Genomic DNA, 15,366 nt, shown 5'->3' with positions numbered 1-15,366 from the left:
ATATTTCTTCTTGAAATATTTAACTATATCTTAAAGAAAGCTTCCTTCTCATACTTGTGTGTTTGTGGTTATTTTTATTGCAAGTGGCTGTAGGACTGATCTGTGTGTGTGTGAGTGTAACGTGTGGAGCCATGAGCAGGACGGAGGGACAGCGATGTTTGTGCGCCGTGATAGATTGGGGTCAGACGTAAAAAGGCGTGTTATACATCAGCTCATATTTTCAGCATGTGTTGATCCATCTGGAGCTGAATATTCAACACACACACACACACATACACACACACATATTACCAGTGCATGTGAAAGGTTTGTGGGAGTGGGAAATGTGCTGCAGATAACATCAGAGAAAACTAAACCGGTTTTATTTCTGAAACAGATCAAATTTGGTTGATGTGAAGAACTTGTCAGTGCAAAAACCCACAAATCTCCTTCGTTAACTTATCATCATAATGTCTTCATAGACACCGTCACACACGACTGTCATGACACAGTCCAAAAAAAAACAAAGAATCCAAATAACTGCTTATGAATGTATGTCCTGTGTATCATGTAGTGGACAGTAACAGGAACTTTGAACCATTAAAGTCCACTAAAGAGCTTAAGATCTCTTTATTCCACAGATAAAATAATGACTGCTAGACTCTATCTAGAACATGTAATAGCTTCTAGGTGTGATGTTTGTACTTTAGACTTCAGAGCAATGACACAGAGAGAGACTTTTCTAATTAATAGCCAAGCTGTCAGATATATGTCTCTTTCTGTGTCTCACACTCTGTGTCTCACTCTCTCTATGTCTCACTCTCTCTGGTACCGGTTCTTCCCCCAAGTCACAGACCTGTTTATTTCCTCACACACTCCTTCACACCATCATTTCCTGTCTGTTCCTCTCAGAGTAAACACAAAGAAATGAAAAAGACACGTGTGTGTGCGTTTTGTGATATTAAAGCACAAAGGAGAAGCATGACAACAATAAAAAAAAGTCTTCCAGTTAAATTCCAGCCTTCAGCAATCACATGATGTTAGATGTTTAATAAAGTTGTAGTTTTCATCGCCCACATTCTGAAACTGTGCAGTCTGATTCAATTAAATGGTGAAATGATAATGTTATAATCATTAAACTGTGATTATAATATTCTGTAATTATAAATCTAAAAATATAGACCAGGATATATAACAGTCCATAATATATAACGAATAACACCATTAAAGTCTGCATTTATTTCCATTCTGCTGAATTTTGTGTAGAAATCTCGCAGTGACCGCCATCTACTGGACACACACACACACACACACACACACACACACACACACACACACACACACACACACACACACACACACATCTCTCTTCCTGGAGCTCAGAGTGGTGTAGTGTACACTTCATAGGCAAGTACGACTGATTAGGTAATATTTGATGTATAGAGTTTAATAACTAAGAGCTTTCACACTCGACTGGACTTCAGGGTCAGTGACGCTTCTGGGAAATGCATCATGTGGTCAAACCTGTGATCTGGAACTAATGCAGAGTTCGAGTCATAAACAAGGTCATTAAAGGTCACAGAGAGCAGCAGATGTCTCTCATCACATGTGCAGGTCTTTCGGAGAGAGAGAGAGAGAGAGAGAGAGAGAGAGAGAGAGAGAGAGAGAGAGAGAGAGAGAGAGAGAGAAAGATCTGATCATCTAGATGATCTGATAACCAGCATCAGCACTGTGCTCATTCCTGCATAAAAAAGTAGATCAGACAAATCTGAATTTGAACCGATGAAAAATATTAGAATTGGGTTTTTAGAGCTCTGGGTATAAGCAGATATCTGAGCATAAGCAAATATCATCATTCAGAGGAAATCTACATGGATTTGTATGAAAAACTCCTCATTTCTATATTCATTCATTCATTCATTCATTTTCTACCGCTTATCCGAACTACCTCGGGTCACGGGGCATTTCTATATTAAATATAAAATATTCTATGTTCTATATTCTATAACATATTTTCAGTGTTGTAATGTAACGGAGTACAAAGACTTCGTTACTGTACTTCAGTAGAAATGTCACGTATCTGTACTTTACTTCCCTATTTAAATTTATGTCAACTTTCACTTTTACTCCACTACTTTTCCTAGATAAAATGTATACATTTACTCCGATATATTTCCACTAAGCAGCTTCGTTACTCGTTACTACAAAATAAAATCAGAAGAAATGTGTGTGACTGCAATAAGGGAGGTTTGGCGAATCACTGCTTCTAGATTGCATTAAGCAGCTCCGCACGCTCTACGGAGAAGCACAGGTACGCGCAGCGTGCACGCGCAGTCAGAGCTGGAGGCATTTATCTATAACGTTAATCGACTGAAAGCTGCAAAGACGGCGACCAAAAGCAGTGAAATTTCACTATTCTTATTACCAGAGTTGATAGCACAAACAAAATATTAATGCAAACAATCCATTCAATACTAAATAAAAATAACATTTATTGATTTGGTCTTTGTCTTGTGAATATTTTTTATTAATGACTGCATTCATTGGACACACTGTAGAGAATGCACACATATGAACTGATTTGATTCAAGACTGGCATCATGCATAAAATTTTGGTGTCCACTTTTGCCATTTTAAATAATACCATAACTTTTGGCTTACTATGTAGTCATATAATATATAATATAAAACTCTTCTTGTTTTAAATTCTCACTGAGGGCTAACCCCTAAAGATGAAATCCTAGAACCCTAGAGGCCCTGTGTGTGTGTGTGTGTGTGTGTGTGTGTGTGTGTGTGTGTGTGTTTCTGTTAAAAAAAGGTGTGTTTATTTTCTAAAATGAAACTCATATAGTGCCTCCTGATCTAACAAAAACAACAACAATCAACAACAACAACAACAATAATAATAATAATAACAACAATGAACAGAAGTATAAACACTGCAGAGCATAAATAACGTGTGTGTGTGTGTGTGTGTGTGGAGTGATCAGAGTCTGCAGGTCTGGATGTTCATGGCCTCTTCTGGCCAGCGGTACGAGTCTGCTGTGAAGTCGGCGTAGTCAGTGTTGTAGACATGTGAGCGCACTAACGCCTCTTTATCAGTTGGTTCAGGCTGCAACATCGCCATCTGGTGTCTGTAGGCGTACTCTACAGTCTACACACACACACATACACATACATACACACACACACACACACACACACACACACAAACACACAAACACACAAACACACACAAACACACACAGAGGAAAAACAGAATTCTCACTGATCTGTCACTGATATCAAACACTAAGCTGATCTCTTGTTCTCTTTAGTACACACGGGCACACACACACACACACACGCACACACACACACACACACACACACACACACACAGGTGTGATGATTAGTGTAATGTCAGGACGATCACTCACCCGCACTGCTATTTTAAATGAGACATCCTGAATACAGGTAAGAGGAGGATAAAGTCTCCCTTCAGCGAGGTCCTTCTCTGTCACCAGCTCAGCGATCGTCTGAACATTTAAACACATAACACTTCGGTTTCTGGAAGGCTTTTCATAATCTATTTATTCTAGAGAGAGAGAGAGTGTGAGAGAGAGAGAGAGAGAGAGAGAGAGAGAGACGTGGATCACCTCAGCTGTGATGAGAAATATCTGTTCAGGGATGTGAGACATGCTGCATGCTATCGCTCCGAGAGCCACGCCTGGGAACACATAGGCGTTATTACCCTGACCAGGGAAAAATATCCGTCCATCTGCAAGGGTCACGGGGTCAAATGGGCTCCCACTGGCAAATATGCCCCGTCCCTAACAAACAAACAGTCACACACACATACGATGATACGCATAACTAAAGTAAACAATGTAATAGATTTAATTAATTGTTAACAATGATTAATTGATAGTGGAAACATTTACAATGGATGCTACTGTGATAAACACACACACACAACACACTGCAGTGTTACCTGTGTGAGTGTGTAGCACTGCTCGGCTGTACACTCCGCTTTACTAGTCGGGTTACTAAGAGCGAAGATAATCGGCCTTTGGTTAAAGGCAGCCATGTTTTTAATGATGCGTTCTGTAAAAGCTCCTGCTATAGCTGCTACACCTAATAACCAGGACAGGAAGTGATGTCATGTTCACACAGTCAATTTACAGCAACAGTACAAATTAAATTTCTCTTTATTAATTTATTTATTGGTAATAAAAAGACCATTCTCTCGTAATATTTGTATAATACACAATACACTGACAAACAAATAGTTTGAATACATTTATTTTTATTGCCATCTATCTATCTATCTATCTATCTATCTATCTATCTATCTATCTATCTATCTATCTATCTATCCTTTCTTATTTTGAGGATTTGATTTTTGAAAAAATAAAACAGTTATTTTTATCCATAAACCCAAATGATGACCTTATTATTATTATTATTATTATTATTATTATTATTAGTAGTAGTAGTAGTAGTAGTAGTAGTAGTAATACTACTACTACTACTACTACTACTAATAATAATAATAATAATAATAATAATAATAATAATAACACATCTGAGGTAATAAAGGAAATCTAAACCCATTGAACATCTTTTTTGCTTTAAATGACTTGAAACTTTTTCCTCAGCTGTATAATCATCTCTCTCTCTACTGTATAACAGAATGAAGGATATGATTAAAGTGTGATGTCATTACCGATGATAGCAGTGGGCTTCAGCTCCTGAACCACATCCTCTAAACTTTTCATCTGAGCGTGTTCATGACCAAACCTCTGCTTCTCTGGAGTCAAATTATCTCGACCCTAATACACAAAACACACACACACACACAAATTCTCAGATCATCATCATTAGTGATGATCTCCTGTTACATTACAGATCATTAACATGTTTCACCTTAACGATGAGACCCTTTGAGTCGACCATCCAAATCTTCCTCACACAGTCGTCATGTGGAAGCCCTTCTTTCTCCATAGCCATGATGATGAGCTCAGCAATGCCCATTGCAGCCTAAAACACACACACAAACACACACACTTCTAAACAGAAATAAAGATATTTCATTCTTTATAAATAAATTGAGTTGAGTCTCAACCTTGTGATGTTGTAAATAAAAAAAATCCAACAGCGAGTTAAAATAGATGTTACAGGTTTGTTTATCTAAACTTCAGCAGTCACAACAAGAACACAGCCACACTGACCTCCCCTGCTCCCTGAAACACAATGGTATGATCTGACATCCTGCTCTTAGTAATGCGAAGTGCAGCGAGAAGGCCGGCTACTGCAACTGCTGCTGTACCTGCACCAAGACACGCACATGGGTGTGTGTGAATGAAAGTGTGTGTAAAAGGGTGTGTGTGTTGTGTGTGTGTTCCTGTACCTTGTATATCATCATTAAAGGTGAGATATTGGTTGCGGTATTTGTGCAGAAGACGGAAAGCATTGACATTGGCGAAATCCTCAAACTGGATCAAACAGTTCATCCCATACCTGCACACACACACACACAGAGTAGTGATGTATCATTGCTGTATCCTGTCTGTAGAATAATAATCAGGGTTGGCAGATCAGAAGATTTACCACAGAACTTTTAATTTAAGAGAACACACACACAAACACACACACACACACATACAGAATGCTCTGCGCCACCAGGGGGCTCTGTAACAGTGCAGGAGTTTTAATAATAGGGTCTCTATGATGTCTTTACGTCTCAGGAAGAGTGCACACACACACACACCCACACACACATACACAGAATGGAATAACAGATTCACTTGAGCAGAAGTGTCTGAGACAGTTTGGCGTGTCTGAGTTTAGAAAAGTGTCTTCTAGAAAGACCAAAGTTGCTTAGGAATGAATACAAATGACTATTATAAGACAAGCCCACATTTCCTCCACTAAGACACACCCATATTTCCTCCACTAAGACAAGCCCACATTTCCTCCACTAAGACACACCCATATTTCCTCCACTAAGACAAGCCCACATTTCCTCCACTAAGACAGACCCATATTTCCTCCACTCAGACACGCCCACACTTCCTCCACTCAGACACGCCCATCTGTTCCCACTTAGACACACCCACACTTTCTCTAAGACACGCCCATCTGTTCCCACTAAGACACGCCCACATTTCCTCCACTCAGACACGCCCATCTGTTCCCACTAAGCCACGCCTGCCTTCCCTCCACTCAGACACGCCCATCTGTTCCCATTAAGACACGCCCACATTTCCTCCACTCAGACACGCCCATCTGTTCCCACTAAGACACACCAACTAAGATGTTCCTGAAGACACACAGTACTGACACACATTTATTTAGTCTATAACACACCTGTGCAAAGAGAAAACATCTCACCTCAAATTATTAAAATAAAAGGTCTAAGTGTGTGTTTGTTTGTATGTATGTGTGTGCGCATGTGTGTGTCTTTGTGTCTGCTTGTATGAATGCCTGTGTGTGTGTGCACTATTTACATGTTCAAACAATCACATTCTTGTGCAGTTTTTAATAAATAATCCTGAACACGTTAAATAATCCGGACAGCATCAGTATGATGATGATTAGCAGTTTGTAGTTTCTCATCTCATGCTTTAAAAATGTGACATTATTTTAAAACTCACAACACTGTAATCACTCATCGGCTTAATCCACCAAAACCCATAATCATTTTATTTTCCACCAATTCGTCTCTTCCAGGGAAAAACGCAGCCGTTCTTTATCATTTCATATCAAACCCAGTTATTATGGAGTCATGGCTTCTGGACTGGAGGGTAATCAGATGCTGAGGTTTCAGAGAAGGACATTAACACACACACACACACACACACACACACACACACAAACCTAAAGGCCGCATTCCTGCAACGCAGCTGCTCAACTATGCACATACAACATCCATTACAGCAATAATACAGAGAAAGGGAGAGAGAAAGACAGAGAGAGACAGGGAGAGAGAAAGACAGAGAGAGAGAGCGACGGAGAGAGAGAGAGAGAGAGAGAGAGAGAGAGAGAGAGAGAGAATGAGAGAGGGACAGACAGAATGTCCCAATACAAAGAGAATTAGGTGAAGTCATTAAGAGACAGAGAGAGAGATGGATAGACAGAATGGAATAGGTCAATAGATGAATTATACACTTATTTCACACACATATCATCCTTTATTCTGTTTAATGTTTTGGGGATTTGATTCAGAATAATGTGAGAACTTCTGATGAAGTCTCACTCTCACTCTTTCTTTCTTCCTTTCTTTACCTGTCAGTTACAGCTTTCATAAACTCATCCAGGAGTTCATCATAAGCCTCGCCTCGGACACGTTTATGTCTCAGTCCGATGTACAGAGGATCCTTCAGGAGGTCCTGAAAAACACACACACACACACACGCAAACACACAAAAACAGACACACTCTATTAATGTTATGAGTTATTGGTAAAAGGATTGAGACCTCGGAGCCGTGATCTCAGGCAAGATAGATGAGGTCTGCTTCTGTGGCCTACAGCTCTGTCTAAAAGCAGGACAGCTCTGATCTCTCCAGGACCAAGTCTAGTCCAGGATAGATCTTCTAGAGTTTCCCTTTCGATCACCAGTGGTGTTCTGTCCAGAGTGAGCTTCTGACCAGAATCAGTGCTGCTGATCCAGTGAACTCATCTTCTCTGAATCAGAACTATTATCTAATCTGAGAAGGCCTGAGATTGTTGTTGGATGATGCTAAATCGAGCCCAGAGCTGCTCTGATCTTAGACAGATGTTTGAGAGTGAAGATTAATGCTATTAGAGCTGAACCCAGCTTAAATTCCTCATCAGCTTCACAAGTTTTCTTTAATAATGTACAGGATGGTTAAATTATTCTACACAGAGTTACACATTAATAGCAGCACTTCTGGTAGAACGTCGGAGTGGGGATCACAATCAACACTTTTTTTGGCTTGTCCTCCATTTTCTCCCAATTTGTTCTTGGCTAATTCCCACCCATGTGCTAACTCCATCCTGTCACATGACATCTACTGAGCAGGGGGGTTGAGGATGTGGACTTCTTCTTACTGTATATTTGTCTTGTTCTCGAGTATCATTTTGTTCCTGTTAGGATTCTTTTACTGTGGCATTTCATTAGTATAGAGTTTAATAATAACATTCTGCACTACAGAATCATGACAGTAGTGAGCTGAGAGTCACAGTGCTGCTGCAGAATAGCAGCACTGTGACTCTCAGCTCACTACTGTCATGATTCTGCAGTGCAGAATGTTATTATTATTATCTCTCTGTGTGTTTTTGTACAGTGGGAGGAAACTGGAGAACCAGGAGGAAACCCAGACTGACACGGGAAGAACATGTGGAGCTCACAGCAAGTATCCTGAGCTCAGACTCAAACCCTAGACCTTTGAGACAGCAACTCTCCACACCGCGCCCCGGGGCCGCCCTGCTGTCGCTGTCCTCATGCCTTTAAATAAACCTACAGTTATTATTATACTAGACTTCGTCTTGTCCTTCTTCCATCTTTCACTTTTTTGCACTACATGAATCTGGATATTTTTATTTTTTCATCAAAAGCAGCTTCTTTCTGCCAGTAACATCAGACCAGGGAGACGTTAAGCAGTGCTTTAAAAAGCACACCCTAATGTCTGATGGTTTTCTTTGGAAATGTGGTGATTTCTGTTGGAGTCTGCTGTCGTTACAGAACCAGGAGATGAAAATCTGTTAGAAAAGCACATTCATTCATAAATAATGTCATATCAGTCTCAGAGCTGCAGATGTTCTCCATCCCAACCAAATCTGATATAATCTGCTCGTTTTCATCACCACATTAATCAGATAAGTCTCATTTTAAGGAAATGAAGTTCCAGATGTAAAAGTATGATTTAAAGGGTAAAATAATATAGATATGTTTAAAAAAGTCTGAATGGGAAAAAACTGTTCCTTCATGGTGAAGAAGTAAAAGATCGCCCGCTAGTTTCTGGTCATTGCACCACATTCATGTCAATGAACTTTAAATTCGTGAACTCATAAACACTGCAAGCCTGGGCTGAAAAACAGAAAGAAGGAAAGAAGAGAAACTAGAAAACATTCAGTATGCAGTATCAATTGCCAGATTTCTTAACATCACCCGAGACTCAATCATAGAAAATCAACCAAATTAGCTTCATTTACAGCACTTCATTTTCTCCAACAAAAAAAAAACCCAAGACGGACAGCTGTTGTGACTCTAATGGAGTACTCTTTGTCTTAACTCCTCGGACCAGTATCATAAATATCAAGAAGAAGATCATCTAAAACAAGAAGGTGGAAAGCAGCACATCAGCTCCAACCTGAGAAAGCTGCAAAAACTACAGACGCTTTTGTTGGAAAATAAAAGGAAAAAAAGAGAATCAGGACAACTGGTTCCCCAGAGTGAGTGAGAGAGAGAGAGAGAGAGAGAGAGAGAGAGAGAGAGAGAAAGAGATAAACTGGCTGAAATGTGTAATGAAGTCACGAGATACAATCTCTTTCTTTCTTTTACAGATTAAGCCTGGTTATCGTGTTTGTGCGCGTGTGTGTGTGTTTTCCTTCAGGTGAGATTCAGCTCCTGCATTAAAGCACGGTGGAGAGAGAAAGAGAGAGAGAGTTTTGTGATTTGGACTAGCCACAAACCACACAGACACCACATTGTGTGAGATGACATCACCTTCTTTTGTGTGTGTCTGTGTGTGACTGTGTGTGTATGTGTGTGTGAGGTCACATCATTACTGTCTATCAGCAAGCAGAGATAATGAGACTAAACCTGTCTGTGCTGAAAAGGCTGAGCACAAGTGTAACACTGTGTGTGAGAGTGTGTGTGTGTGTGTGTGTGTGTGTGTGTATACACCTGTTCATATTTCAGAGTAAGTTTTGGAGAGTGCTGAGGTTCTCAGGGTTAAACAGAAGAAGTAAATCTTGAACACTGACACGGGTTTGTGTTTTTTATTATATACATTCACTCTGACTTCTCTAGTGTGTGTTTAATTTCAGTAATAACAAAAGTGTGTGTGTGTATGTGTGTGTGGGTGTGTGAGAAAGAGAGAGAGAGAGAGAGAGAGAGAGAGAGAGAGAGAGAATCTGTTTAGATAACACACAACACTCACACAAACAGTGACAAGAATTGTTTAGAACAGCAGAAGACAAGCCAGTGCATTGTGTTTACACAATATTTTTACACACACACACACACACACACACACACACACACACACACACACACACACACACAGACTACATTTGTATTCATCAGTATGTTTTGAAAACGTGACACAGTTAAAAGGACAAACAACAATAAGAGCAGAATGGCTGTAACGTCCCGTCACCCAGAGCAACGGCTGTCCTTCACTTTCCTTATTTGGTCACATCTTCCTCTCCTCGTTAACTCACTCTGTGTTCTGATTGGCTGGTCCGACTGTGTCCTGATTGGTTTGTTTCGTAATTGTGGTCCTGATCAGAAGCCCAGCTGTACAGTACTTTAGGTGTAGAGCCATAAGAACTGTCTCTGTAGAGCACAGCTTCTTAACCTCTCTCTCTCTCTCTCTCTCTCTCTCTCTCTCTCTCTCTCTCTCTACTATTCACACTTTCATCTTCAGCCATTATTTTGTATGAAACGGCAGCAGATTTAATCCTTTAATAACACACCTATTCAGCTGCCCAGGCCCCCAATTCCTGTGTTTTTTGCACCATCATAAAAACACTATCAAATAAGCTACTATGGAAGCAATAGCATACGCAGTATGTTTGTTATTGTTAAAGCTGGAAAGGACCCCACTAGGGGGCAGAAATGAGTACATTAACAATGTAATAATTTAAACATTAACACTTTAGCTGCCTTTATCTCCACGCATCTGAACATCATACAGAGGAGGTCACAACCAGAGAGACAGAAAAATACAAGATAAAGAATCAACTGTGTTTTGGAGTGAGTTAGAGTGAGTGTCAGTCATTAAATGATTTACACTGTTTATAACACACACACACACACACACACACACACACACACACACACATACACATATATATATCACATGGCAGCAACTCAATGCATTTAGGCATGTAGACAAGGTCAAGACGATCTGCTGCAGTTCAAACCGAGCATCAGAATGGGGAAGACAGGTGATTTAAGTGGCTTTGAACGTGGCATGGTTGTTGGTGCCAGACGGGCTGGTCTGAGTATTTCAGAAACTGCTGATCTACTGGGATTTTCACGCACAACCATCTCTAGGCTTTACAGAGAATGGTCCAAAAAAGAGAAAATATCCAGTGAGCGGCAGTTCTGTGGGCACAAATGCCTTGTTGATGCCAGAGGTCAGAGGAGAATGGCCAGACTGGTTCGAGCTGATAGAAAGGCAACAGTAACTCAAATAACCACTCGTTACAACCGAGGTATGCAGAAGAGCATCTCTGAACGCACAACACGTCGAACCTTGAGGTGGATGGGCTACAGCAGCAGAAGACCACACCGGTACTAGTAAGGTGTACCTAATAAAGTGGCCGGTGAGTGTATATATATACTTTATAAATGTGTGGTGTAGAAAAGGTTTTGGGTGAAAGAAAATTGTCCAATTGGTCCTTTCACACTGTCACACACACTAACAAACACACTCTCTCTCACTCTCTCTCACACTCTCTCTCACACTCTCTCTCACACGCTCTCTCACACGCTCTCTCACACGCTCTCTCACACGCTCTCTCACACGCTCTCTCACACGCTCTCTCACACGCTCTCTCACACGCTCTCTCACACGCTCTCTCACACGCTCTCTCACACACACTCACACCTCATACACTCACAAGCACACAGACAAGCACATACACTCACTCTCTCACACACTCACACTCTCTCTCACACACAAGCACACACACACAAACACACACACTGTCTCTCACACACACTGACACGAACTCACACATACTCACACACCCATACACACACAAACACACTCAATCTCTCAAACTCACACACTCGCACACACACTCACTTTTTCTCTCACACACAAACAAACTCAGACATACTCACATACACACACACTCACTCTCTCACAAGCACACGCACTTACTGTACACACACAAACACACATACTCTCTCACTCACATACACTCTCACTCACATTTTCTCACACTTTACATACTCTCACTCTCACTCACTCACACTCTCACTCACAGTCAGACTCACACTCACACTCACACTCACACTCACACTCACACTCACACTCACACTCACACTCACACTCACACTCACACTCTCACTCTCACACACACACACACACACACACACACACACACACACACACACACACACACACACACACACACACACACACACACACACACACACACAGTTATTCTGGTCTGAGGCTGTTTTGATCTGAAACCAATACAGAAGCTTGTGTGGTTTGAAAAGACGGTGAGACGACGGTTCAGTTCCACAAGTACGCGTTAAGTGCAATAAAAAAACAAACACACAAACACATAAACCACTTGTATACAAACTCGACCCTGCCCATTAATTAGTCTCACACTGATCTACGGCCAGTTTTAAATATAAAATCTTACCATCTGAGTCCAAAACACACCCAGAGGTTTTCAGAAAATAATCACTGTGTGACAACAAGAAACTGATGTACAAAATGTCTGAATCAGGAAAAGTAGAACACTAAGTTTACTAACATTAAGATTATACAAAACTAGGATTTTGGGATGTTTGGATCATAGCAAACTGGAAGTATAGAACACTGGGATTATTTGAGACTAGATTATAGGATTTAGGGAATAAAGAACACGGGGATTAACACACACTGGGATTATAGAACACTGGGATTATAGTATAATAGAAGGACTAATATGTAACGTAGTGTGTATTTACCTCATTATCCGTTCCCACGTCCAGCATGATGGGGAGACACTTCTGAGGAGAAATTCCTCCACACGCTGTGTAAAGAGCCAGTTTTCCCACCGGAATTCCCATTCCATAACAGCCCAAATCTCCTAGCCCCAAAATCCTCTCGCCATCTGTCACTACTACTGCCTAGAAATGACACACACACGCACACATTCTGTACATTTTCATTGTTTATCAGGAAACATTCACTCCTCAGACTCACTCCTACTCCGTCATGTTCCTCAAAGTCAACTTTAATTATTCATTCAAAAATTTTAGGTGTTATTTATATTTATTTATTTTCCTGGTAATTTATTGTTTCATTCTGTTCTCTGAGTTTATTACACTCATTCTCGGCCTGTAACAAACATCCACACAGTGTGTAACAAACATCCACACAGTGTGTGTAAATAACCGACCAGCTCAGAGCTCCCCCAGGACACTGATCCCAAAATAAAACACACAATTTTCCATCACTATCATTCCTGGAGTGACGCATTTCAACATAGTGTTAAAGGCTTTATTGCATCGTTCCTCTGCACCACTCTCTCCTCAGTGTTTCCCACAAGCCCCTGGGACGTGACATCATGATGCCAAAAAACCTTCTTACACTTAGTGAGCAAATTACTGTGAGTTCAGTGAGATCACTTTCCCCTGTGTGAGATTCACATCAGTTAGAAATCAATGGTTCTGGAATTAAAGTGAGATTTAACTTCCAAACAGCACCGAATGTAAAACTCATCTCTTCTCATTTATAGTCACTGCTGTACTTTTAAGCTGTACTTTAGCTTTGGCTGTGATCATCAGCTGATATTCTTGTTTAGGTCTGGTTCTATTTCTAATTGAACGGAACTAAACTGAATCAAATTGAATCGACTCACCTGAACATCCATTTCTGGCCAGCTCTGCAGGATAGTGGCGATGTGAGAGCGATCATGGATAGTGATGAACAAACCCCTGATAGAGACAGAGAGAGACCGAGAGAGAGGGAGACAGACAGGGACAGAGACAGAGGGAGGGAGACAGACAGAGCAAAAGACAGAGAGAGACAGGTGATGCAGCAGTCATACAATAATGAACACAGACACTCCTACGTGTGGTCAGTAGAATGGCAGGAGACATTACCGCCTGTGTAAACACCAGCACACACTGGTGTAGTACTGATGATACATTACATAAAATGAGTGTGAGGAGATGAGTGCATCACTAAAGGAATGTAACAAAATTCATTTAACATTTTGCTCATTTAAATCAATACTGAAAACAAATATTCATCTTATACTCAGTACACCAGGTAACCCCACACACAGTGGAAAAATTACAGACAGACGGACAGACAGACAGACAGACAGACAGAGAGACAGACAGACAGACAGACAGAGAGACAGACAGAGAGACAGACAGAGAGACAGACAGAGAGACGGACGGACAAACGGACAAACGGACAGACGGACAGACAGACAGACAGACAGACAGACAGACAGACAGACAGACAGACAGACCGACCGAGACAAACAGATGGACAGACAGACAGACAGAGACAGACAGCTGGACAGACAGACCGACAGAGACAGACAAACAGTGTGTGAGTATAAAGTTCTGAGATTCAACTGAAAGGATCACATCCACTGATAGAACAACCCACAACCACAAAGTGCTGTTTTATACACACTCATCATTTACATTATTCTAATGAAGAACAGAGAGAGAGAGAGAGAGAGAGAGAGAGAGAGAGAGAGAGAGAGAGAGAGAGAGAGATGGGGGAAGGGGTTCCTACACACAGATGGAGAAACAGAGAATCAGCTGGACAAATAAAACACACCTCTCCTTTCAGTTCATCATTCCTCTCTCTCACGCTCATTCTTTCCATTCTCTCTTTTTGCAGTTCATGTCCTCCCTGCCTTTTCCTTTATTTACTCTTTTTCAGGACTCCATTTCTCTAAACCTTTTACCATCATTCCTTTTTCCATTTCTCTCCCATTATTCCATACAACCTCCCCCTTTCTTTCTCTCTTCCTTTCTTTCTTTCTTTCTTTCTTTCTTTCTTTCTTTCTTTCTTTCTTTCTTTCTTTCTTTCACAAAATTCCTAGTGCTTTTTAAGAGATGCCGTCTATTGCATGCTCTATAGAGACTGTAGTGCCAGTGCTCTTTTGCTTATGGCCATACCACCTTCCATTTCATTCACTCGTTTTTATTCCATCCATTTGAGTATCCCACTCCTTTTTATTTCTCACTCCAGGTTGATCCCCCCACCTCTCCCTCTACCCCTCTCTCCCTCTCTCTCTCTCTCTCTCTCTCTCTCTCTCTCGCTAGGATACTTCAGGACTGTCAGTGAGAGACTAGTTAAAATATTTCTGTTGTTTTTGGAATTTTGGGGGAAACTGACACACACACACACACAGTTCTACTTCACAGACTGAACACATCCTGTTACCATTTAAATCAAATATAATTTGTAAGTGTTTGATGGGATTGTCTTAGATGGAATTAAATAAATAAT

At 40.8% G+C, this 15,366-nt stretch overlaps 1 protein-coding gene across 1 annotated transcript in view; it reads right to left on the bottom strand.

Moving 5' to 3' along the window:
* Positions 1-2,451: 2,451 nt before the first annotated feature.
* Positions 2,452-15,366, bottom strand: part of me1 (malic enzyme 1, NADP(+)-dependent, cytosolic) — a 33,767-nt gene continuing 20,852 nt past the window's right edge. Inside the window, exons 4-14 of the mRNA XM_060873033.1 lie at positions 13,748-13,823; positions 12,852-13,013; positions 7,249-7,352; positions 5,372-5,481; positions 5,193-5,290; positions 4,888-5,001; positions 4,688-4,793; positions 3,953-4,095; positions 3,618-3,791; positions 3,399-3,497; positions 2,452-3,133 (exon numbers count right to left, since the gene is read on the bottom strand). Coding sequence (XP_060729016.1) covers positions 2,966-3,133; positions 3,399-3,497; positions 3,618-3,791; positions 3,953-4,095; positions 4,688-4,793; positions 4,888-5,001; positions 5,193-5,290; positions 5,372-5,481; positions 7,249-7,352; positions 12,852-13,013; positions 13,748-13,823 — 1,354 coding nt within the window. The 3' untranslated portion in view covers positions 2,452-2,965. The remainder of the gene's footprint in view (positions 3,134-3,398; positions 3,498-3,617; positions 3,792-3,952; positions 4,096-4,687; positions 4,794-4,887; positions 5,002-5,192; positions 5,291-5,371; positions 5,482-7,248; positions 7,353-12,851; positions 13,014-13,747; positions 13,824-15,366) is intronic.

The sequence above is a fragment of the Tachysurus vachellii genome, chromosome 1 (assembly GCF_030014155.1).
Source record: "Tachysurus vachellii isolate PV-2020 chromosome 1, HZAU_Pvac_v1, whole genome shotgun sequence".
Taxonomy (NCBI): domain Eukaryota; kingdom Metazoa; phylum Chordata; class Actinopteri; order Siluriformes; family Bagridae; genus Tachysurus; species Tachysurus vachellii.
The sequence above is the reverse complement of the archived record's forward strand: the minus strand, read 5'-3'. Positions and strand labels throughout refer to the sequence as shown.